The sequence below is a fragment of the Festucalex cinctus genome, chromosome 17 (assembly GCF_051991245.1).
Source record: "Festucalex cinctus isolate MCC-2025b chromosome 17, RoL_Fcin_1.0, whole genome shotgun sequence".
NCBI classification, from domain to species: Eukaryota; Metazoa; Chordata; class Actinopteri; order Syngnathiformes; family Syngnathidae; genus Festucalex; species Festucalex cinctus.
In genome coordinates, this window is record NC_135427.1 from 10,331,021 (window position 1) to 10,352,161 (window position 21,141).

The following is a 21,141-nucleotide window of genomic DNA, read 5'->3' on the forward strand; positions in this document are numbered from 1 at the left end:
AGTTACCACAAGTGTAGAGATCCAGCTGCGTGCTTGAGGGCTCAGTGACCGGGAAGTGGAAACTCCCTGACGTCGTCTGGAAAACGAAACTGAAATCTCCCCGAGTTGTTTCGAGTGAAATCACACCAGCACTCCCCACTCCGTGCTGCTATTTAAACGTCAGCAACTTATGCGGGCACTTCAAGAACGACGGAAAGTGAACACGTCTCATCGAAAGGTTGACCTGCACTTTACCAGATAACATATCGTAAGTAAGTTATAGTGGCTTCGGCCCGTTTATTTTTTTTCATTCATTATTATTTGTTAAAGCCACAATAGTTTTCTCATTGGTAAGATTGAATTGTAAACAAGCGTTTAGTGTAGGTGCTATTCGAGTATCGATATCAAGTTTTTTTCCCATAAACTTTAGCTGTTAGCCATTAGCTTTTATACTACTGTACAGTTCGTCCCGGTATTATTTCTCACCGAATACAAGGAAGCTTACAGTTCCTCTTGTTGCTCACAAATGTGTAATTACAGTTGCGGTATGTCAGTTCAGTTACAACATCAACTCACCTGTAGTGTAAGGGCTACATTAGTCAACTTTGAACTGTGTGTACAGTGTACATAAAACTAGTGATTTTTTTTTAACTCATTGTTGGATTTAAAATCCATTTTCTCGTCGATGTTACAATGCCGCCATCTAGTGGTCAGGAATGTTTAGTGGTGTAACATGAATTGGAAGGAAGATGGATGGTGTTAAAAGTCGATTCTAACAGGGGTGTGCAGACTTTTTATAGCCACTCTATATAAATTGAGCTACTTTTTTGTGCCTAATTGACTCTTTTTTTCATTTTATTTTATTTTATTTTAGCATTTAGCAGAGGATTACAATTTTAAAAGCATTGAAGCAGCTATTCAAACATCCCAAAAAATAAACATGTATGCTGTCCATACTGTTTAAAATGTTGTTCCTTGCTTCTTTAGAGATGGCTCATTCCAAACCTCTGCTCATCCAGTGGCTTCGGGCTCAGATTGACAGTGGCACGTATCCTGGCGTCCATTGGACCAACCAGCAGAAAACGGAATTTTGCATCCCTTGGAAACACGCTTTGAGACAAGACTCTTCTGATACTGACGTTCTCATCTTCAAGGTACTTACGTACATCTATCTGTCCATTTTTTTCCTTCTTTTTTTTAAAGATAGATGTATGTAATGATTGGATGTGCAAACATTCTCACTAAAATTGACAGATTGGACAGGTTATTTGTAGTTATTAAATAAATAAATAAATAGTTCAAGTGTGTACCAAAATATATTATTTTTACATACTGTTAACATTTATTTTTAAGTAAGTTATTCTAATTTTAAATTTAAAATTTTTTAATAATTAATAATTTAATGTTATTTGTCAACCAGTTAATAATTAAAAATAAATAAATGAATACATTAGAAATATTAAATGTTTAAGTGAAAGTGTTAATCTGACTAATATTTTTTGTTTACAATAAATTAATTAACCAATTATTTAATTAGATAACTAAATAAGAGGCGGCACGGTAGTCGAGTGGTTAGCACGTCCGCTTCCCAGTTCTGAGGTCTCCGGTTCGAGTCCAGGCTCGGACCTTCCTGGGTGGAGTTTGCATGTTCTCCCCGTGCCCGCGTGGGTCTTCTCCGGGTACTCCGGTCTCCTCCCACATTCCAAAGACATGCATGGCAGGTTAATTGGGTGCTCCGAATTGTCCCTAGGTGTGAGTGTGAGTGTGGATGGTTGTTCGTCTCTGTGTGCCCTGCGATTGGTTGGCAACCAGTCCAGGGTGTCCCCCGCCTACTGCCCAGAGCCAGCTGAGATAGGCGCCAGCAGCCCCCGCGACCCTTGTGAGGAATAAGCGGTCAAGAAAATGGATGGATGGATGGAACTAAATAAGAAAATGGATGACTGCATTTTAATAAAGTAATATTTGTAGATGTAAAGTCTACACACCCCTGTTCAAATGCCTTCGGAGTTCAAATGTGTACCAAAATATACTATTTTTACATACTGTTAACATTTATTTTTAAGTAAGTTATTCTAATTTTAAATGAAAATATTTATAATTAATTTAATGGTAATTTGTCAACCAATCAGTTAATAAAAATAAATAAATAAATTAGAAATATTAAATGTCAGTAAAAGTGTTAATTTGACTAATATTGGTTTCATTTTTGGTTACAATAAATGAACCAATTATTTAATTATATAAGTAAATAAGAACATGAATGAGTGCATTTTAATAAAGTAATCTTTGTGGATGTAAAGTTTACACACCCCTGTTTAAATGCCGTCGGTTACATTTTACTCCAAATCCAATGGAAAAAAAAATGTGCTTGGTGCAAACATAACTCATCATAGCTCATCACCAAAACAACAACAAAACACATTACTTGCAAGTGTGGCAGTGACAGCATCATGCTTTTTTTTTTTTTTTTTTTTTTAACCTCCAACTGGACCTGCAGCCTGAGGAGGTGGGAGGTGGAGGGAATTATGAACAGTTCCAAACAGGAAAAAAACTACCAGAACAGATACACTTTAGCCACATTACCTATTGTCCTGGTCCTGAATCATTGTTTCTGTCTATTGGGCTTGTTTGAACGCATGTCCGTTTCTGCACTGTAGGCCTGGGCAAAGGTGAGCGGCAACGGGCGCGTCCAGGGAGAGCCTTCAGTGTGGAAAAGGAACTTCCGGTGCGCGCTGCGAGCCAAGAAGTTTAAACTAATAGCGGACAAAAAGAACGACACGGCAAACCCTCACAAAGTGTTCCGCTGGCCAGATGAGTCGACTTCAGGAGGTGAGCCACGGTCAACGGTCTTAAATCACCACGTGCGACACTATCCCTGATGGATGACCTTCCCCAAGCTACCTCCAGTCATCTTGATGCATTGCATGTTTTTTTCTGAGACACTGCAAAATTATTCAGCCGATGAGATTCACTATTAATCTAAGACAGGAGGGAGGCAGTGGTCATGAATATTTCTTGAACTGCAAATTGTACTCTGAATGTAGAGCAGCTTAATCGCAATCAATTTTATAATATTAGCGACTCCTGCATAGCTAATGAGAAAAAAGCTGTGTCACTAAGTATATTTTATTTCTAGACAACTCTTCTGCCGGACTACCCAGCCAACACGATCCGGATCTCAACGACAGTCCTCCCATTCAAGAAGTACATGACCGCGTTGTGTCTTTGCCTTCCCGGAAGACGCCTTGAAATATTAATGCGGTGCATGTCTGCCTTTTTAGAGCCACGTTGTCCCGTTCATGGACGAGTGTCTCTATTGTCCTATCGAAGGTGAACGTCTCTAATATTTATAAGTCACATGACAGCCTGAGGAGTGAGATTTTGCTTTTCCTGTTCTCAACTAAAATTTGCTAACAGAATCCACCCCCAATGAGGATCTTCTGCAAACATGTCTGAAAGAGCTCAACATTCACCCTCACGCAGGTATTTGCAAGTCATTCAGCCTTAAAACTAAAAAAAAAAAAAAAAAATGCACCTTTTGGGTCCAGTGAATAGTAAATGTTTTGGCCTATAAGGCACCTTGCACTGTAAACTTAGTCAACTCCTCCCAACTTTTTTCCCCGCAGAAGAATCGACAACTTTCGCGTTTCCTCCCGAGCAACAGGGGCTCCAGCGTGAGCCCGTGATTGGTGGCCGCGCGTTGCCGTGGCAACAGCCGTATCCAGTAGCGGCGGAGGGCGCAGTCGGTGAAGCCGGGTCGCCTGGGCAACCGGCGTATCCAATGGAGGGAGCCGAGGGTGGGGCGTGCGAGGGCCATTTAGCGAAGCAGTGTTTACACGACATTAAACAGACCAAGGATAATAATTACAGTAAGTGAAATTCAGACTTAGCACTGAATATGATAAGTGGAGAGTTGTTATATAAATGAATAAATAAATCTATTTGATGATATATGATGACATGAACTGTATTATTTGCTGGGTAATATATTGTGACTATCAACTGAAGCGATGCCAATTTTTTTCGTTGCATATTCAGAGACTGAATTCAGGATAATTGTGCACTACCGAGGGGAGAAGGTGTCGGAGCAGCTGGTTGCCAACGAAGCTGGATTCCGCTTAGTTTACAGGTAATGCCAAAAGAAAGCTCCCCGTAGAGGAGTCACTTTAGCTTAACGCTAACACTGAATGGGAAATGCCATAGATGGCTAACAAATAGCAACTATGTGGCTGCGTTGAACGCTTATCTGAACATTTCATTTATTTATTTAGTCCTCTTAACATACAATGTCCTGAATGCCAAGAAAGGCGCCTCCAAATATAATGCAACATTATTATTATTATTTTCTTAAGGCCTGAACAGTTGGAGCCAGTTTTGGACCAGGATTCGGGCCTGTCTTTGGTCTCCCTGCCGCGACCCGTCAACATCAAGGATCAAAAACAAGCCAAGCTGACCCAGTGCATCCTGGACAAGCTGGGCGAGGGCTTGGACGTAGGCGCGTGCGGCGACATCGTTTACGGTCAGAGACGGGGTGAAATCAAAGCTTTTTGGAGCTTCTCCAAGTTCGACCAGAGCGGACAACCGCAGGAAATCGCCAAAGTGCCGCAGGAGCTTTACCCAATGAAGGACTTTTTCCATGGTATGATTTTTTTTTTCTCGCTCGTGTATGGTGTTTACTTGCCTCTAATATGTGTTGTTGCCGACAGGATTACTGGACTTTATCGAACTTAAAAGCAAGGAGTGTGGTCCCTGCTCCCTTTGGCTCTGCCTGGGGGAGAAGTGGCCTGACCCACAGAAATGGCCTTGGACCAAGAAGCTCATTATAGTGGAGGTGAGGTCCAGGGTTATTACAGTTTTGGAATTTTTCATTTTAGTTAGTTTTTATTTTGTTTTGTTTTTTAAATTAAGTTAGTTTTAGTTTTCAGGGTGGTTCTGCTAGTTTTTATTAGTTTTAGTTATTTAATAAATGTTTAGTTTTTGTTAGTTTCAGGATTATTATTATTTTTTTAAATGTGTATTACTTGTGCGCAATATATAAAGGGATACTTCACTTATTTAGCCCATTAAAGCAATAAAAAGTTAATATTTTGTTTATAATTAATTTGATACTTTCATTATTTTTCATGTACAATTAGTACCTTTAAAGACGCATTTTGCAACTTGCTGTCGACTGAAAATTACATCACAAGGGCTCAAATAACCAATCACAGCTCACCTGTTTTCTAGGTTCGGTCATGTGACATTCACAAGCTGAGCTGTGATTGGTTACCTGAACCCTTGTGATGTAATTTTCCGTCGACAGCTAGTTGCAAAATGTGTTTTTAAAAGTACTAACTGTACATGAAAAATAATGAAAATATAAAATTTATTATAGGCTAAATATTAATGTTTGACTGCCAAAAATGGCTAAATAAGTAAAGTATCCCTTTAAAAAACACCATGGGAGCGATGTCACCTGAAGGTGCTTTTCTATTGGCTGCCTGCTAGATGAGTCACTTCTGTGTGACACACTTTCAAACGTCCTTATTCTGGTTCCTATCAAAATAAATGTACTTATTAAAAATCATTAAAAATCATCCCCAAGGGCTCATGCATTAAATTAAGTACCAAAGACTAAAACGAAGGACATTTTTGCTGTAATTAGTTACTTTTAGTTAGTTTTGTAAACATAAAATGTAGTTTTCGTCTTTTAAAAAGTATTTTTTTTTCCCCCCTTAACAAAATTGTTTTTTGAATTTTAGTTTTAGTTCTACAGTTGCATTTACAGTAATCCCTCACATTTTCCCAAATTCACCTTGATCACTCTTTCGGAAATGCCACAAGATGTCGCCAAATTTACTGTAATGAAGGAAATTGTCCACACCTTTGTCACTCATGATGAGTTCTTTTCCTTCAGGTGGTGCTCACGACGTTGGAGTACTTCAAGAACATGGCGACGGAGGGCGGCTCATCCTCCTTGAAGTCTGTTGACCTGCAAGTGTCGCTGGAAGAGATGATCATAGGCTGACGCGATTTTTTTTTTTTTTTTTTTTTTTTTTTTTACACATTACACGCTTTTTGGTTACATTTTATTTGCACTTTTCTCCTTACCTTTAACTCGTGCCTCTGCAAATTACGGCTTGGTGTGAAAATGCAATGAAGACTGCCAACCATCCTGGTCTCATAATTTGTTTAATCACTATAATCACATGTCACATTTCAGACTCAATCGGATGATGAATGACTTTCGATACATTAGCACATACCGCTTACTAATTATGGGGCGTGAAGACGCACCTAAAACCACAAAGTCACAACAGGTGCGCTCTCGTGTCACCTGCATTTTTCATTCGTAAATTAAGATGAGTATAATGTATATACTCAATAAAGTTTGGGAATCACCGCCATAGTGTACAGTTGTATATCTATAATGTAATAGGAAGTTTATAAAACAATAGATAATGGTTGGTTCTTCTAAAGGGGAGGAAAACATAAATTAAAAAGCATATTTAAGCATTAAAACAGGGGTTCTCAAACTTTTGGGGCCAGGGACCCCTTACATGGGAGAAATAGTTCCAAGGATCCTCTTATGATTCTATCACCAGCAAAACATAAATACCCCATGCACCCCCTAATGCTAAATGAAAAGGTTAGATTGATAATGTTACAAAATAATAATAATTATTATAATTTTTAGGTAAAAAAAAAAAAAGTTGCAATGCTATGAGAATTACTAGTAGCCTATTATTGTTATTTAAAGGGATTTATTATTATTATTATTTTTTACAAAAAATACATTTTGTTGGTATAAAGTCACAATCTTATGAGAATATAAAGTCTATTTTTTTCAAGATAAAATTGTAATATCAAATTTTTAACAAATTAAAGTCAAAACAACTGAATTTCAAAAATATGACTAATCTTGCACTCTCACGACTTTTATTATGAAGTGGATGCTTTTATACTTTTATAGTTTTTCATGAAAAAATACACCTTTGCTTGAAAAAAATGCAAATTCATTCTTTTAATAGTTGGCAACGCCTTTTATAAAACAACACAACTTTATTCATGCAGTAATGTCAGACGTATGTGATGATGTCATATATCAGAACTTTTAAGTGGCCCAAAAGTAGAGAGCAGTTTTTGCTTTATTATGTTTATTTGTGTGCTGATCCCCATATGTAGGCAACAACTTTAGTCACACAATAATTCATTTCAAATTATTTTGAGGATCACCAAGTTACGGCTTACAGACCCCCGGGTATCCCCAGCCCCTTACTTTGAGAACCACTGGAGAAAAAGATTCTTTGAACAAAAAAAAAAAAAAAGTACTTTAGTGATTCTTCTCAACTTCATCTGCGTCATTGTCTGAGGCCGATTCTTCGGTGAGGCTGTCCTCCCGCAGTCCTGCCATCGGGACCAGCTTCCCATCGGCGTCCACTCCCATTGGCTGGATGATGTTATCCCTGCAGTCATTTGATGTGATTTCATGATACATACAGACATTGAAACTGTAATAGAGATTTACTATATGTAATCTGACCAAAAAATAAAAAATAAAAAAAAGGTTGCCGCACAACCTCAAATTTTTGAGGGAACGTATCCTCTGTTATTAACTGTTTTTGTTTTTTGTTTTTTTTGTGTTTCTGAAATGCCCACAGATGCCACAAGATGGTGCCAAAGCCCTGTCAAATATAAAAATAGTGCTTTGGCATCATTTTGTGGCATATTGGTGGAAAGGAATGATCTTAAAGTGAGTGCAAGAGCTTCCATTAGACAAGCCAAAGCTCTGGCTGATATAAAAGTAGTGCTTTGGCATCATATTTTTGGGCAATTCTAAATGGTTATGGTGGGATTTTTGTACTTCATGCAGACCTGGACAGCTTGTTGAAGATTCTAATGAGCCTCTTGGCCTCCTCTTCCTTCTCCTCCTCCGTCATGCCCTCCATGGGGTCCGGCAACTCCGCTTCCACTCGCCCCGTCACCGGGTTGACTCGGTCTTTAACTCGACGGTATTCCTCGGTATCCGAGTCCGAGTCGCTGGAGTAGAGGGTCTCGCTGCAGGAGGTTCTTGATGTCATTCCGCCCAAAAGGCCCCTGGTGGCCAGCAGGCCTGCCGCATTGCCGTAGCCTGTGTACTTGACAAAACGCCTGACTGGAAGGGAAACGTTATATACTATATGTTATATTCTCCAACAATTTTTATATTTGTTTTGATTTCCACAATTATCAAGACCCACACTGTTTGAACTTTCAAATACTCACAAAATTCTGAAAAATCAGGCTTGTATTTTCATACTGTTTTTCCCCATTTCAACATTCCGTAGTTACCATTTTCCTTGCAGAGGACAAAAATGAGGTCAGCGGCACAGTGTTTGAGGTCCGTATCCAGATGAGTCATGAGACGGATCAGGCGGCTCTTCACGGTGCAGCCATCCTCCGGCCTCTGGGAAACATCTCTCAGTGGAGGCAGAACCTGCGGAGGTTGAGTTCATTCGTCAACGGATTTGCCTTTTGGTCACTGTGATTTTGTCAGCCTTATTACATATTTCCTGATGTAGTGGCGTGTTTCTTTGTGTGCCCGGCAGCTCTCTGTCAGCAGATTGAGGATTGGCGTCAGTTTCTCTTTGATTTTATCCCCCTTCGAAGAAGAAAAGCACAATCAATTGCACTGCAAAAAAACAACAACAACAAAAAAGTACTGAAGGATATAATACTTAACTGAAGTATATATATTTGTTATTTTTTTTAAAAAGCTCTTATCAGCGTATATAAACAACCTGAAGCTAGTTACGGCTACTATCAATAGACTACCGCTTCCAGACGTCTCTCCATAAAGAGCAGCAGGGTTTGGACGCAGTCCATGTTGACGCCATGGCATTGCTCCGAGTCGGGCTCCGGCGGCACCAGCAGGAGAACATCAAGACACTGGAGGGGCAACGCTGACAACAGGTTGACTGTGTGACTATACAACAAAAACAAAAAAGATTATGGACTTTGGACAGAAGTCATGCACTTGAGAGTAAAAAAAAAAAAAAAAAAAAAAAAATCTCTAAATCTCTGCAGAACGGATTGGGGCACAAACTTTGCTCATTTACCTTTGATTATAACCACAGTATTCATATGAATATAGTTTAGTGCAAGTAGAGGTGAGAGAGAGAGAGAGAGAGAGAGATAAAGGTCTCACCCTTGCAGTTCATCAGTGTCCTCCGGCGTCATGCACTTCCGCATCATGCAGAGACGCAGGATGGCCACTAGGTGGCGGTAGAGAGCTGCATCAGCCTGAAGTGGGCACAAACACACTAATGAGTGGGAGGTAACTAAGTGCAAATTCTTAAAATAGATTTTACATGTATCTGTACTTTGAGTATTTCCATTTTGTGATGATTTACTACCTACATTTCAAAACATATCTATACTTTCTAGTACTGTGTCAAAATGGACACTTGATTATTTATTTTATTTTTTATTACTGTAATTTCTCAAGAAAAATACAAAATGTTTTGCTAAAAAAAATTAAAAATAATAAAAATCAAGGGAAAAGAAATTATGGCTTGAACAGAGTGAGAGTACTCTGGGTAGGAAGCATACAGTAATAAAACACTTATCTTACAAATAAAAGTGTTATTATTAATCCGTAGTTGACACAAAACAATTGCAAGGTGTGCAGCTCTCGATCCGACCAAGATCGAAAACAAAGTGACGATAAATAGCACATGAATTCCCTGACAAGTTTCCAAGTCACCTCAGCAGGCGACTGCCTGTGGGATCTGTGCGTGACGTTGAAAAGGATTTTGAGGATCTCGATGATGCGCTGAGCGGCCTCCAGAGAAATAGGAGGCGCCGCGGGGTCCAGCGTGCACTCGTATTGCTCCTTCCATTGCACCTGCAGGCAGCCCTCCAGGGCTGCTGAGAGGATGGAGACGCCTCCCTCCTGAAGGAGGAATTGAGAGACAGTTTAAAAATAGAAAGAGTGCACTGACTGTTCTGTAATTTAAAGTACAGTCACTCATCTCTCTTTATTGTTTTAAAACAGTGCTTCTCAGTCCTTTTAACATTTAATGCAATTCATCTGGTGTACCACTAGAGGGAGCCTGTATCACACAATCATTTTAGTAGATCGAAGGGCTTCCAGGCCATTCTTTCTCGAGCACAAAAGTCAAAGACAATAAAGAGGCTTCAGTCACCTGCTGAAGCTGAGCGCTGAGCTCAGGTCGCAGTGCAGTAACGAGGAAGGTGAGTCGCAATTCGTAGAACTGAACACTGGAGGGGGCCGAGAAAGTGACGGTGGAGGAAAGACGCTCTCTGAGGCCGCATATCAGCCTGAAACACGGAAGAGAAGCTAGTCCACGTGTAGTTTGACATCGCTGAATTATAATGAATAATAGTGTAGGTAGACCTCACCTCAGAGCACTGAACCTCTCCTGTGCCCAAGTGCTGTTGTAAACCATATTACACAACACCTTCAGAGCTTCCTTCCTCTGCATCTCCTCTCCCGATACGCCATCCTCCTCATCGTCATCCTCAATTTTGCTCTCCCGGCGGTCCTTCCTCCCTTGCGCCAGCTCCTTGTGATGGATGCTGCCTCTGTGCGCTTGGTTAACACCGGGCCTGATGCTGTCCGGATCGCTGCAGAGGTCCCTCCTGGTATCACACTCAAACGCCGAGCATTCTTGGTTCGGTTCGTCGTCATCGTCCCCGCAACACGGCGCCGTTTTGACCTCCTGGGCGAGGGAAGAGATGACGTTGTCGTAGAAATCGGAGTCAGGCTCGAAGTCATTTGGTTCTCTGGTGCTCAGCCCGGCCACTTTGGCCAGAGTGAGGAGAGCGTCGTCGGTCACCAAGGGTCCCAGGACCCTCTTGTCTCTGGAGAGGATCTTCAAGGTGCGTAGAGCAATTCGCAGCAGATGAGATGGGATGTCTGTTCTTATGAACCTCGCCAGCACTACGGCCAAACTCTGAAGACAAACACATGTATGTAGTCAATGCCAGCCTATTCATTAAACTTGTGTGGAACCTATCCTTAGCTAATTGCTGAAAAAAAAGTAAAATAAAAAAATAAGTATGTGTGTGTGAGTTTAAAAAAAACAAAAAAACTAATATATTTTTTTTTTTAACCACATTACAAGAGCTGATTGGGTTTGATTTGTTCAACATTCTGAGTAATAAAGAACTAAACAGAATACTGAATATTATCCAGAGTGCAGTGGTTCTTGATTACCACCCAAATAAATAAACAAATAAATCTACATAAATATATTTTTGTTCCGTGACTCTCGACTCTATTTGATTGACGGGCAAACAGACTTGTAGAATATGTATTTACTGTAATATCCATCTATCCATTTTCCTGACCGCTTATTCCTCACAAGGGTCGCGGGATATTTACTGTAATACTATTGATCATTAAAGGGATACTTTACTTATTTAGCCATTTTTGGCAGTCAAACATTAATATTTTGCCTATAATAAATGTAATATTTTCATTATTTTTCCTGTACAATTAGTACCTTTAAAAACATATTTTGCAACTTGCTGTCGACTGAAAATGACATCACAAGGGTTCAGGTAACCAATCACAGCTCAGCTTGTGAATGTCACATGACCAAACCTAGAAAACAGGTGAGCTGTGATTGGTTACCTGAACCCTTGTGATGTCATTTTCAGTCGACAGCAAGTTGGAAAATGTGTTTTTAAAGGTACTATTTGTATGTGAAAAATAATGAAACTGTCAAATTAATTATAGACAAAATATTAACTTTTTATTGCTATAATGGGCTAAATAAGTGAAGTATCCCTTTCACAACAGCAATAAACTGTAAGAACAAGTACAATCTCTTATTTCAAATTCCAATCATCTGAAAGCCACTTAGTTGTTTTAAATTATATTAAGTGTTTTTCAAATATTAATATAGGCAATTATAAACACTTTTGGGGGAGTGTCAAATCACACAAGGGCTGATGGATTCCCTATCCACCATAAATAATGGGGGTTTACTGTTCTTGTACTGACACCAACATCCAAGATTAAGCAAAAAGTGTGTGTGGTCCAGACCTGCCTGAGAAGGAGGCCTCGGTCTTCCTGGTCATTCTCATTGCAGTCAGAATCGGAATCCGTGCTCTCCCTCACTTTATTTTTCCTGAACTGGTAAAACAATGAAAAGATACACACAAATTATGATCATTTTTTTAAACCAGGGGTGCTTTTACATGAACTGAATGTTTATGTCGGTTACACTGCAGGAAAACTACAAATATATCAATACTGTATATTAGTATATGTAGAAAAAAAATCTACAGAGAAGCAAACTTAGCGTTTCCCAACCTTTGTTGAACCAAGGCACATACATTACATTAGAAAAACACAAAAAGTATGCTAACTGAAATAATGCGCATCTCAATACAACTTTCTCACCAATTACTTGGTCAAAGTGAAAACTGGCTCGGTTTAGTTGAACTCAAAGCCAATTTTGTGAGCAGCAACAGGTGGATTCACAGAATACAAAATGCACCTTTTGCCATCTAGTGGAAGAGCACTGAATTGTTTTTGCCAGACACTATTACGCCGCTACCATAGATAAGAGAATCATTTTTGGACCAATCAAGTGAAATTGCATCATGTTGTGCGGCACACCTGATTGGGAATCACTGGTAAAAAAAATAAATAAAAGAAAATCTCAAATGTAAGACCTCACTACCTCTTCTAGTTTTCTTTGCTTTAGACCAGCAGTCACACCGCATGTGCAAAGAAGCCGAAGAGAGAAGAAAGAAAACAAGATCAGTACACCAATCAAAGACAAGATATTCACACAGAGTGCTGCTCAGTGGCTGCAAGTGACTGGAGAGCGTAGAAAAGATTATCACGCTCAGACGGTTATGTGTCGGGGTGCAATCTGCCTGAGCATGCAAACGGAGAGGATCAGGGACGACTGATACAGCAGAATTACTAATCAGAGATAGCTGCGGACGGGTTGGGGAAGAAGGCTGGATGACGTACGGGAAAGGGACAAATAAACGGCAGTGACGTTTTCCTGGCGGATGCGGAGACATACTGTAAAAGATGCTTTGCTTACTTTCCTCCTGTCCCTCTCCTCTGCGTCAAAGAAGAAACACTGGGCGTACTGTTGGAACACAGCCACACGCAGTACATCATTTATGCACGCTGTAAAATGACTGTATGTGTGTTTACGTTACCTCTGTGTTGAATTCCTGCAGCTGGGTATGAACGACGTTCACATCCCCGCGCCTGATGCACCGGATAATCCCTTCCACGTCCACGACCATGCTTCCTCCACTAATAATTAAAATGGAAGTTACACAATAATCACAGCGAGAGGCGGAGATTATGCGTTAATGGATTGACAAATGGCTGCCATGCATCCCCAATGTAAAGACAAAAACAACTTCAATATGATATTAAAGTGCACATTTATAGTCACGATATTTACCATACACATAAATAACACATTTAGACACGACATATGGAGTTTACTTAAACCTACCTTGACTAGTTTTCCTGATCAAAAGGATGATATTATTGAGGTTTACAGTCACGGTAGCAGAAACTGCAGTTTTTTCCTTTGGTCCACGTACGTCGTGTGCAGAGTTCTGCTGGGTTCGAGTGGCGCTCAGCTTCCCCACTCAATCTCTAGCTCTCCCTCTTTCTCACTCTCTCTCCTGTTAATCCAAGAGGAGATGAAGGGGCCACAGAGTTTATAATCCACTAATGGACTCCGAGTTTATATCTCTGATGACCGGCTAACCTTTTCTAGGTGTTTGCAGGCTCAAACTGCTCTACCTACCTGCCTACATAATGACTGTGGAGTCATCAAAGCAACTATTTAACTATTACTAATATCACCTGTTGCATAACGGCACTATAACTTGTACTACATTTATAAAACACTGGGGGGAAAAACATTGGGACATTATTATTGAGAAAACATTCCAAAATAGAGTGAAACAGCACACTAGTGGTTAGGTACATCCGTCTCACAGTTCTGAGGTTCTCGGTTAGAATCTGGGTCAGTCAGTTGGGATAGCCTTCAGCACATCTGTGAGCCGACAGAGAAGAAAGAAGTGACTAAGTGGCAGAGGAAGGATGGACATTTCAAACTCCCACCAGATGGAGCTATTTTCAAAAAATGGAGAAAGAAACGTTCTTTTCAATTCTTGGTTCATGCTATCAAAACTCATTCGCTCCCAGCCATGTTCACAGACGCAATCCCGTTCGCTCTCGGCTGTTTTACTGGTTTTGACTGATTTTGCGAGGCCCACAGAATATTGTGTTCTATTGCTATACAAACATGGAACATATCAAAAGAAAGATTAAAGTCTCTTCTTTCATCAGGAAAAAAAGTATATTTCTATCTGTTTCCGTTTTGCAGCAATTAGCATTAGAATATAGCTAAGTTTAATCAATTTTCACAAATCTATTTAAAATTGTGAGTAATTGAGCTTTTTTCCAACATGTTGATCTCCTTTGCTCTGCTGCCACCTGTTGGTCGTTTGTGTAATAACTACCATTTCTGCAACCGTTCTCTGCAGTTGAGAGGATGTATCAAAGTCTTCTGGATGCTCTAGCTAGCATAAAAAAATAAAATAAAATAAAACATATAAATACGTCTTTGGGACACTTAAAACATTTAAAAATAAAAACATATTTATAAGTTATTGGGAGAAAATAATTAAATATGGCCAGAAATTGTCTTGTGACATTATTTCATAGTGGTATGCTCCTCCCCGTCGGTTTTTGGAAAACTAGGGTGGGAAATTGCAACAACAAAAAAAAAAAAGAATTCAGTTACCTCGATTAATCCTTTGTCAGTCACCATGACAAGGATTATTGAGATCTTACAAATCTAAAGTCAAGTCAAGCCAAGCCATCTTTATTTTATAGGAATAAAAAACATTGGATGGATAAGGAATTAACCATGAAAAACGTGATGTGTATCAATATTCTACTTTATTTTATTTGCAATATGTCAACTAATTACTTAATGAGACAAATGAATAAAGAGTTTGGAAAAACACTGCTAAATGATTACAGGACATCATCAAATCATAAAATAAAGAGGATGTTTACATGTGTGCTCACGAAGGTATCTTGAGAGCTCCTAAAATTGCCCCGAAAGAAGATAATAATATAAGTGTGAACGACAGGCTTTCCTGGCAGGATGCTCACTTTTGTGCCCAGTGGATAGAGGAAGCATGGCCGAGAGGCTCTCAAGTGTCCAACTGGTGCTTACAACAACAGGATGTACACTACGTCAGGGAGAAATGGGAAAAAGGGGGAAGACGGGTCCCCACCAAGTGCTCCTAATGTATATTTCTTGAAAAATGAATGGGACACTAGAGGCAGGATATCAACAAGTCAAAGTTAAAAAGAGACGGATGACCCTGGGGCATCTTTGAAACAACTGATGGATGATTTCCACTGAAATGCTCCAGTAACACTTAATTTATTGCGACATTGTGACCAACTGTCACATCGGAGACGCCATCAATCACAATGGAACAACTCCGCCGACCGATAAGATGATTTCAGGGTTCAATCAATTTGATTTGCGTAATGTAGCTTTGTGTGGTTCTGTTAGCATGAGGGTAATCCCTCCATACAATTTCTACACCAACGAACCTACCTATCTAAATGTATCTATCTTCCCATTGCTCAATAAACTGACCAATCAGTAAAACCACAAGGATAATGTATTTGTACTGCATTGTGCTATAATCTTAGTACCCATCAGTGATTCCTAGACTAGTGGTTTTTGGTGGGAATGTAGGTCAGAGTGAGTCCAAACTTGACAGTGTGCCGAAGCTCCATGGATCAGTTACACTAAGTGGAAAACTACAGGGAATTTCCTGTTTTTTATGATGTATTGTTCTATTTTTTGGTAATTATAAACAAGCACTCTCTAAAGATCCGTGCAGTGCAATGTTAGTAGGGCTGCTCTATTATGGGAAAAATAATAATCATGATTATTTTGGCAATAATTGACATCATGATTATTCAAAACAAGGAAATGTTTAAGAATATTTATAGCATAGCAAAAAAAACAAAAAAAAACATACACATGCTGCACTCAACTTCACATTTTTTTTCCAAAATCAGTAAATTAATTTATATATATATATATATATATATATATATAAATTTATTTATTTACTGATATTTTGATATTTTTTAAGTCGAGTGCAGCATGTGCATGATTATTATTATTATTATTTTTTTTTTTTGGGGGGGGGGACATTAAAAAACATAAAAAACAAATCGAAAATATTAAGACAAATACAATTCTTTGAAACGCTATAATTATGCAAGTTCCTTTTGGCTGTTTTTTTTCCCTTTAAAGTAGTTATTTTAAATTAAAAAAAAGGTGCAAATGTATAAATTTAAACAACTATATAATAATAATAATAATAATAATAATAATAATAATAATAATAATATAATCTTTTTTTTAACGATTGTGCTGATTTTGTAATTATTGAGTGTAATAATTGAAGTTGTAATTGAAATTCAATAAATTACACAGCCCTACCTAACATGTTTTAGTTGAAAAATATTAAATTGCCAGATTGACATGACTGAACTATATAAATAAATATGACTTGACTTGAACTCAATTTATTGCCAAATGGAGGGATTTTGTAAAATGTGTGCGTAAATTGCTCACTTTTCTTAACGCTCAACAGCAGGAGTGGAGTTCAGGAGCTGGTCAGCTGAAGAGGGATTCCTGGCCTTCAGGCACGTAGTCCTTTCTCTTGCTCCAATGTGTCAGCTTGTAAACGAGGAAATTACAGAATTCATAAAAATCACACGTAATTCCTTCACAATCATGCGACGTGATCTTATTATGCTACCTCGTGATGGGGCGATGACTCAGGGCTGTGACGACACGGCTCGACCAGATGCTACTCATGGTGGAGGTAAACAATAGATTCCCGAAGGGAAGTTGCGCACTCGAGAGATGAAAAGAGGGCTGAGTGAAAATGAGTGTGGTAAATGTTGGAGTGCTTCCAGTGCAAACGCTGAATAGAAATATGGCATCGTTTTCTGAAGAGTTGTTGATATGCATTTGTAGTAGTTCTGATAAGTGAGATTTTTTTCTCCACAGCTGTAATAGTGCTGGAGGCGATTCAGTGAACTAGTGAACCAGTGTTTACCACAGGGGTATGTTCAGTGCCGACAGTTACCTTGAAAAAGTTACTCAACTAAATTAGATTACAAGTTACTTTAAGTTACTTAACAGAGACAACCACCATGCTTAACATAAAAATGATACCAGTTTTGCCACTTGATTGGAAGTGTGTTTTAACAGTGACGTTTAAGAACAAGGTTTGTTTTGATTACATTTTAAAAATAAAATAAAGACAGCAACCTTTTTGACGAGGATTTTGCTTCACAAATTCGCTGCCTGTTTTTAACTCATTCAAACCCATAAACGTGTGAATACGTTTTTTAATACTTTGTCCTTCCCTACCAAAAACGTATTCATCGGTTTTTGTTTTTTGTTTTGTTTTTTAATGGTAGAGCACACAGAAGGCTTTGATGCAACTTCTGACCTGAAGAGGTCGTTTAAAGAAATGGCAGTTATTACAAAAAAAGGCCAGCAGGTGGCAGCAGAGTATAAGAGATCAGCCAGGGCCATGTTGCAACAAGCTGTTTTTGCCAGTGTTTTCAACAGGTGATGAATGATGAAACTTAGCTATATTCTAATGCTAATTGCTGCAAAATGGAAACAGATACAAATATATCTCCTTTTTTTAACTTATGAAAGAAGAGATACACATTCATATTTTCTCACATTTCTAACGTGTTTGAACACTCTCAATGTTCCAACCATGAATTAAAAAAAAGGTACACCAGTTTAAAAACCCAAAACTATGACGGCGTATTGGGGATATGTAGAAATTAATATATATTTATTTTAGAGGGTGGGGGCAATATGACAAGAAAAAAAGTGGCAAATTAGTATCTCCTTGTTTGAAAACCCTACCGACTTTATAAACTGGCAAATTTGCCACTTTTTTTTCTTGTCATATTGTCCCCACCCGCTAAAATAAATATATATTTATTTCCACGTTACCCTAATACGCCGTCATAAAAAACAAAACAAAACATAAAAGGCATGCAAAATTGTACTTACAAAAAAAAGTCATTGAAACTGTTTTACCCTTCACATTTTCAAAACATTTAAATTGATTATAACACACTTTCAAATCTGAAAATGTAAATACTGGCAAACTTTCACAGAAATGGTGTTGCATATCAGTTTTATTGTGAGAAATCATTACATGTTATCATGTGATTGGAGTATTATCTTCACCTGAATTGCCAGGATTTTCCTCTGGCGCTCACTTCCAGAATCCCTTTGACAAACAGGAAGCTTGGGAAGCCATCGTAGAGCTTAAATCGAAACAAAAAGTGTTCTATTGCATGCTATTACCAGCAGCCAATCACAAGTTTTTAAAGATTTATTGTTTTAGACCCAAATGACTTTTTACTGCATTTTATCAATACAGGATGTCCCAAAAGTCAGGAGCGGACGCCTGCTCTAGAAGTTTGGCGTTTTTATCAGTGGTTGGCTGTAGCAGGCCTTCCACCATGTAGTTTGTTGAGAACTGTTCCCCCCAATTCTCTGCAAACGAAAAAAAAAAAAAAATTATCGTATAATGAAATTTAGGACACCGAAATCCTTTTGCGATTAACGTGGGGACACCGTCATGCCACAAAATGTAAAGTTTGACAAAAGCGTGCAAGATCAAGTGGTTGTTTTCCTTCACACTGTATGTGGGGGTTGGTGGGAGCGAAGGACGTTTCAGAAATAAACACGGTGACGGCAAATGTGACTCAAGGGGAAAAGGCACAGGAAAAATGGGGCGATAAAGCAAAGCCCGCAGCTGCGAATCAGCGTTATTTTGGGCCCCTCCGTGCTTCCTGCAGGTGATGGAAAAGAAAGAGAGATTTGTGGAACAATTGCTCAGCAGCAAGTGGACTGAGAGTGGTGGGATGGAGGAGGATGTGGAGGAAAACGGGGGAGGGGGGTGGCGTATATCGGGGAAAGGGGGGTGGCATTAGAATCAATGTAAACATCAAACAATGTACAAGGTCACGTTGAGTATCATCATATGCTGTGGCTGTTACTAAAAGGTTGTTTACAATCACCCATGCAATAAATTAGGATGTAAACTCCAGAATGTCAACAGATGACGAGCATGGGAGTTGGCCTAGACTGACCATGACTACAGTCCAGAATCTGACACACCTCCTTCACCCTATAAAAGGCCCAAAGGGCCGAAAGCATGACAGACGTAGCGACTTGACAATCACAAAGCGACAACACCGCCACCTCTGGATTGATGGTTCACTCCAAAAGCAACAGCGGATTTCTCAATTTTCTTGCTGGTAAGTTTCATCCAGCAGTTAAAACTATTGGAAAATCCTTCCTGAGAATAACTTCACTCGATTGCTTTTCTACCACAGAGCACAACGGTATGGAGATAGCTGTTCTGCTGCTACTGACTGTACCTTTGACCGCTGCCTCGCCACTTAGACCCGCTCTCAGGTGACTAAAAAAGGACACCTGCATGATTGACGTTCTTGATCTTTTCTGGCTCTAACGTGTACCTCACTTGATTGACTCACAGCTTAGACAAAGACGCATCCATCGCAGCGGACACGGTCGAGGCGTCAGGGTTGGAAAGGTCAGACGAGGCACAGGAGCAGCACGTTCCACTCCTGAAGATTGTCCCTTTTCGCTCAAGAGTCCAACATCTAGACATGGATAAAATCAAACACAGGTGCGTATTAAATGACAAGTTTGCTACCATACAGATTCTACACTACATTCTTAATTGTTTAAACTGTACATTACATCATATATTATGTGGATTTTTTTTTTAAATCAAGTACAGCGTACAGTACAATTACAATAAATTTGCTTCAATAACAAAGCTACACAGTAGGCTACTGTAATAAAAAATATGCTCAGTTACATGCAATTATATCCCAGTAGGACATGAGTGGCGAACCATTTCAGTTTTCATGATGAAACGATGTGTTAATATAAGCACATATGGCTTGTTTTTGTGCTTTTTACATTTTTTGATTGTATACTAAACACACTTGGTATTATCTGGAATATGCTCACATTTTACGATATTTCAGCTCTTAAAAATATGACCAACTTTTTGTTCCCACAAATTTATAAATATGCTAGTTACGGCCACTCTCCAGTGTAAATGTTTCTTATTTTTACATTATATTCATGCTTTTTTTCCCCCTTTTGCCAACAGCTTGGCTGGAAGACTACTTCGTCAGAGGCGCGCACCCCAGCCTGGATGCAAGTTCGGCACCTGCCACGTCCAAAACTTGGGCAACACTTTATATCACATCAGCAAAACGAGCGGAAAAGAAAAATCCAAGAATACGCATGACCCCCAGGGTTATGGCAGATAAAAACGGACATTGGATGGACGGAAGATATAACCAAATTCCTCGTTGTGTGTTCGGATGGACTGGTACTTGTTATGGATGTATGCTATCTACAATTATAATTTTAATCAAGGTTTAAAAATTATTATATTATTTAATTGTATTGACAGTAATATATTTATGTTCTGATTAAATTCATGACAAAGCTTCTGGTTGCTATGTGATTGTACTTCTGCATTTGCACTTTTCCCTCTCTCATCATGAAACCCAAGCTTGAGTGTGACATTTTTAGTCACGTGCCAGAGTTGTGCTGTTAAAACGTTTTTCAGCATGTAATTTTGCCCCATATGGCTCCCCAGGAGTGTGTTTAACATCAGAAGTGCTCCTTAATAAACTGAGCTCCCCAAGATCCAGGACCAGGTGTGACATTTGTGTGGCTGTGACCGACCACTCCTATTTAGTTTGGAGGAGGTTCAGCATTTGCCTCTTCCAACCACACCCTCACCTGTGTGTTTTGCTTGCTCTGCACCTTCCTTCCTCCGCCTGGACTGACTGAGAAACTGTGATAAAATCGGAAAGGGAAATGTTCAGTAAATAATGGTTAGAAAAAACCCGAAGCTGGTTGTTTTTCCTGTCATCTTCCTCTGAATCGAGGGAGTGGACGAAAAGAAGCCATGAGAGACGCTGGAGACGCGGCAGACGGCGGACATAAAAATATCAAATCTGAGAAGGACCAGGTGAGG

At 39.2% G+C, this 21,141-nt stretch overlaps 5 protein-coding genes across 12 annotated transcripts in view; 3 read left to right on the forward strand and 2 right to left on the reverse strand.

The window, feature by feature from the left end:
* brsk1a (BR serine/threonine kinase 1a) overlaps window positions 1–617 on the reverse strand; it is a 36,627-nt gene extending 36,010 nt beyond the window's left edge. For all 3 annotated transcript variants that reach the window (XM_077502046.1, XM_077502045.1, XM_077502043.1), the window contains exon 1: window positions 556–617. The gene's annotated coding sequence lies outside the window, so the exon portion shown is untranslated. The remainder of the gene's footprint in view (window positions 1–555) is intronic.
* Window positions 57–7,544, forward strand: irf3 (interferon regulatory factor 3). Of its 2 annotated transcripts, none has more exons than XM_077502062.1 (11): window positions 57–251; window positions 967–1,133; window positions 2,637–2,808; window positions 3,116–3,183; window positions 3,261–3,309; window positions 3,397–3,462; window positions 3,606–3,848; window positions 4,018–4,108; window positions 4,332–4,618; window positions 4,686–4,810; window positions 5,876–7,544. In XM_077502062.1, exons 2-11 carry the CDS (start codon window positions 969–971, stop codon window positions 5,984–5,986), a joined length of 1,377 nt encoding a protein of 458 aa, XP_077358188.1. In that variant the 5' UTR covers window positions 57–251; window positions 967–968; the 3' UTR covers window positions 5,987–7,544. The 2 variants fall into 2 exon arrangements, with proteins under 2 accessions (XP_077358188.1, XP_077358187.1); XM_077502061.1 differs by having other exon boundaries at window positions 58–247.
* Window positions 6,132–21,141, reverse strand: part of LOC144004669 (chaperone Ric-8A) — a 26,620-nt gene continuing 11,610 nt past the window's right edge. For 2 of the 5 annotated variants that reach the window (XM_077502055.1, XM_077502056.1), the window contains 18 exons: window positions 19,610–19,738; window positions 18,291–18,602; window positions 16,825–16,923; window positions 16,638–16,742; window positions 13,461–13,635; window positions 13,153–13,252; window positions 13,032–13,079; window positions 12,657–12,674; window positions 12,014–12,103; window positions 10,363–10,916; window positions 10,146–10,281; window positions 9,704–9,892; window positions 9,146–9,240; window positions 8,773–8,923; window positions 8,504–8,599; window positions 8,290–8,434; window positions 7,834–8,113; window positions 6,132–7,424 (listed from right to left, as the gene is read on the reverse strand). In XM_077502055.1, coding sequence (XP_077358181.1) covers window positions 7,292–7,424; window positions 7,834–8,113; window positions 8,290–8,434; window positions 8,504–8,599; window positions 8,773–8,923; window positions 9,146–9,240; window positions 9,704–9,892; window positions 10,146–10,281; window positions 10,363–10,916; window positions 12,014–12,103; window positions 12,657–12,674; window positions 13,032–13,079; window positions 13,153–13,242 — 2,025 coding nt within the window. In that variant the 5' untranslated portion in view covers window positions 13,243–13,252; window positions 13,461–13,635; window positions 16,638–16,742; ... (1 more) ...; window positions 18,291–18,602; window positions 19,610–19,738 and the 3' untranslated portion in view covers window positions 6,132–7,291. Of the gene's footprint in view, window positions 7,425–7,833; window positions 8,114–8,289; window positions 8,435–8,503; window positions 8,600–8,772; window positions 8,924–9,145; window positions 9,241–9,703; window positions 9,893–10,145; window positions 10,282–10,362; window positions 10,917–12,013; window positions 12,104–12,656; window positions 12,675–13,031; window positions 13,080–13,152; window positions 13,253–13,460; window positions 13,636–16,637; window positions 16,743–16,824; window positions 16,924–18,290; window positions 18,603–19,609; window positions 19,739–20,903; window positions 20,959–21,141 lie in introns of all 5 variants that reach the window. The other 3 variants (XM_077502058.1, XM_077502057.1, XM_077502060.1) reach the window with 3 other exon arrangements.
* Window positions 19,228–20,782, forward strand: LOC144004672 (uncharacterized). Its single transcript, XM_077502064.1, has 4 exons — window positions 19,228–19,369; window positions 19,448–19,529; window positions 19,612–19,764; window positions 20,260–20,782. The coding sequence occupies exons 1-4, from the start codon at window positions 19,324–19,326 to the stop codon at window positions 20,420–20,422; spliced, it is 444 nt and encodes a 147-aa protein (XP_077358190.1). The 5' UTR covers window positions 19,228–19,323; the 3' UTR covers window positions 20,423–20,782.
* Window positions 20,860–21,141, forward strand: part of LOC144004666 (transient receptor potential cation channel subfamily M member 4-like) — a 16,960-nt gene continuing 16,678 nt past the window's right edge. Inside the window, exon 1 of the mRNA XM_077502041.1 lies at window positions 20,860–21,135. Coding sequence (XP_077358167.1) covers window positions 21,073–21,135 — 63 coding nt within the window. The 5' untranslated portion in view covers window positions 20,860–21,072. The remainder of the gene's footprint in view (window positions 21,136–21,141) is intronic.

Excerpts from the sequence above, each read along its gene's own strand:
- irf3 (XM_077502062.1), top strand. The coding sequence starts at position 969 with ATGGCTCATTCCAAACCTCTGCTCATCCAGTGGCTTCGGGCTCAGATT. Across the intron at positions 3,184-3,260 it reads ACAGTCCTCCCATTCAAGAA|AGCCACGTTGTCCCGTTCAT; the intron begins GTACATGACCGC and ends CTGCCTTTTTAG. Across the intron at positions 4,619-4,685 it reads AATGAAGGACTTTTTCCATG|GATTACTGGACTTTATCGAA; the intron begins GTATGATTTTTT and ends TGTTGCCGACAG.
- LOC144004672 (XM_077502064.1), top strand. The coding sequence starts at position 19,324 with ATGGTTCACTCCAAAAGCAACAGCGGATTTCTCAATTTTCTTGCTG. Across the intron at positions 19,530-19,611 it reads CCACTTAGACCCGCTCTCAG|CTTAGACAAAGACGCATCCA; the intron begins GTGACTAAAAAA and ends ATTGACTCACAG. Across the intron at positions 19,765-20,259 it reads ATGGATAAAATCAAACACAG|CTTGGCTGGAAGACTACTTC; the intron begins GTGCGTATTAAA and ends TTTTGCCAACAG.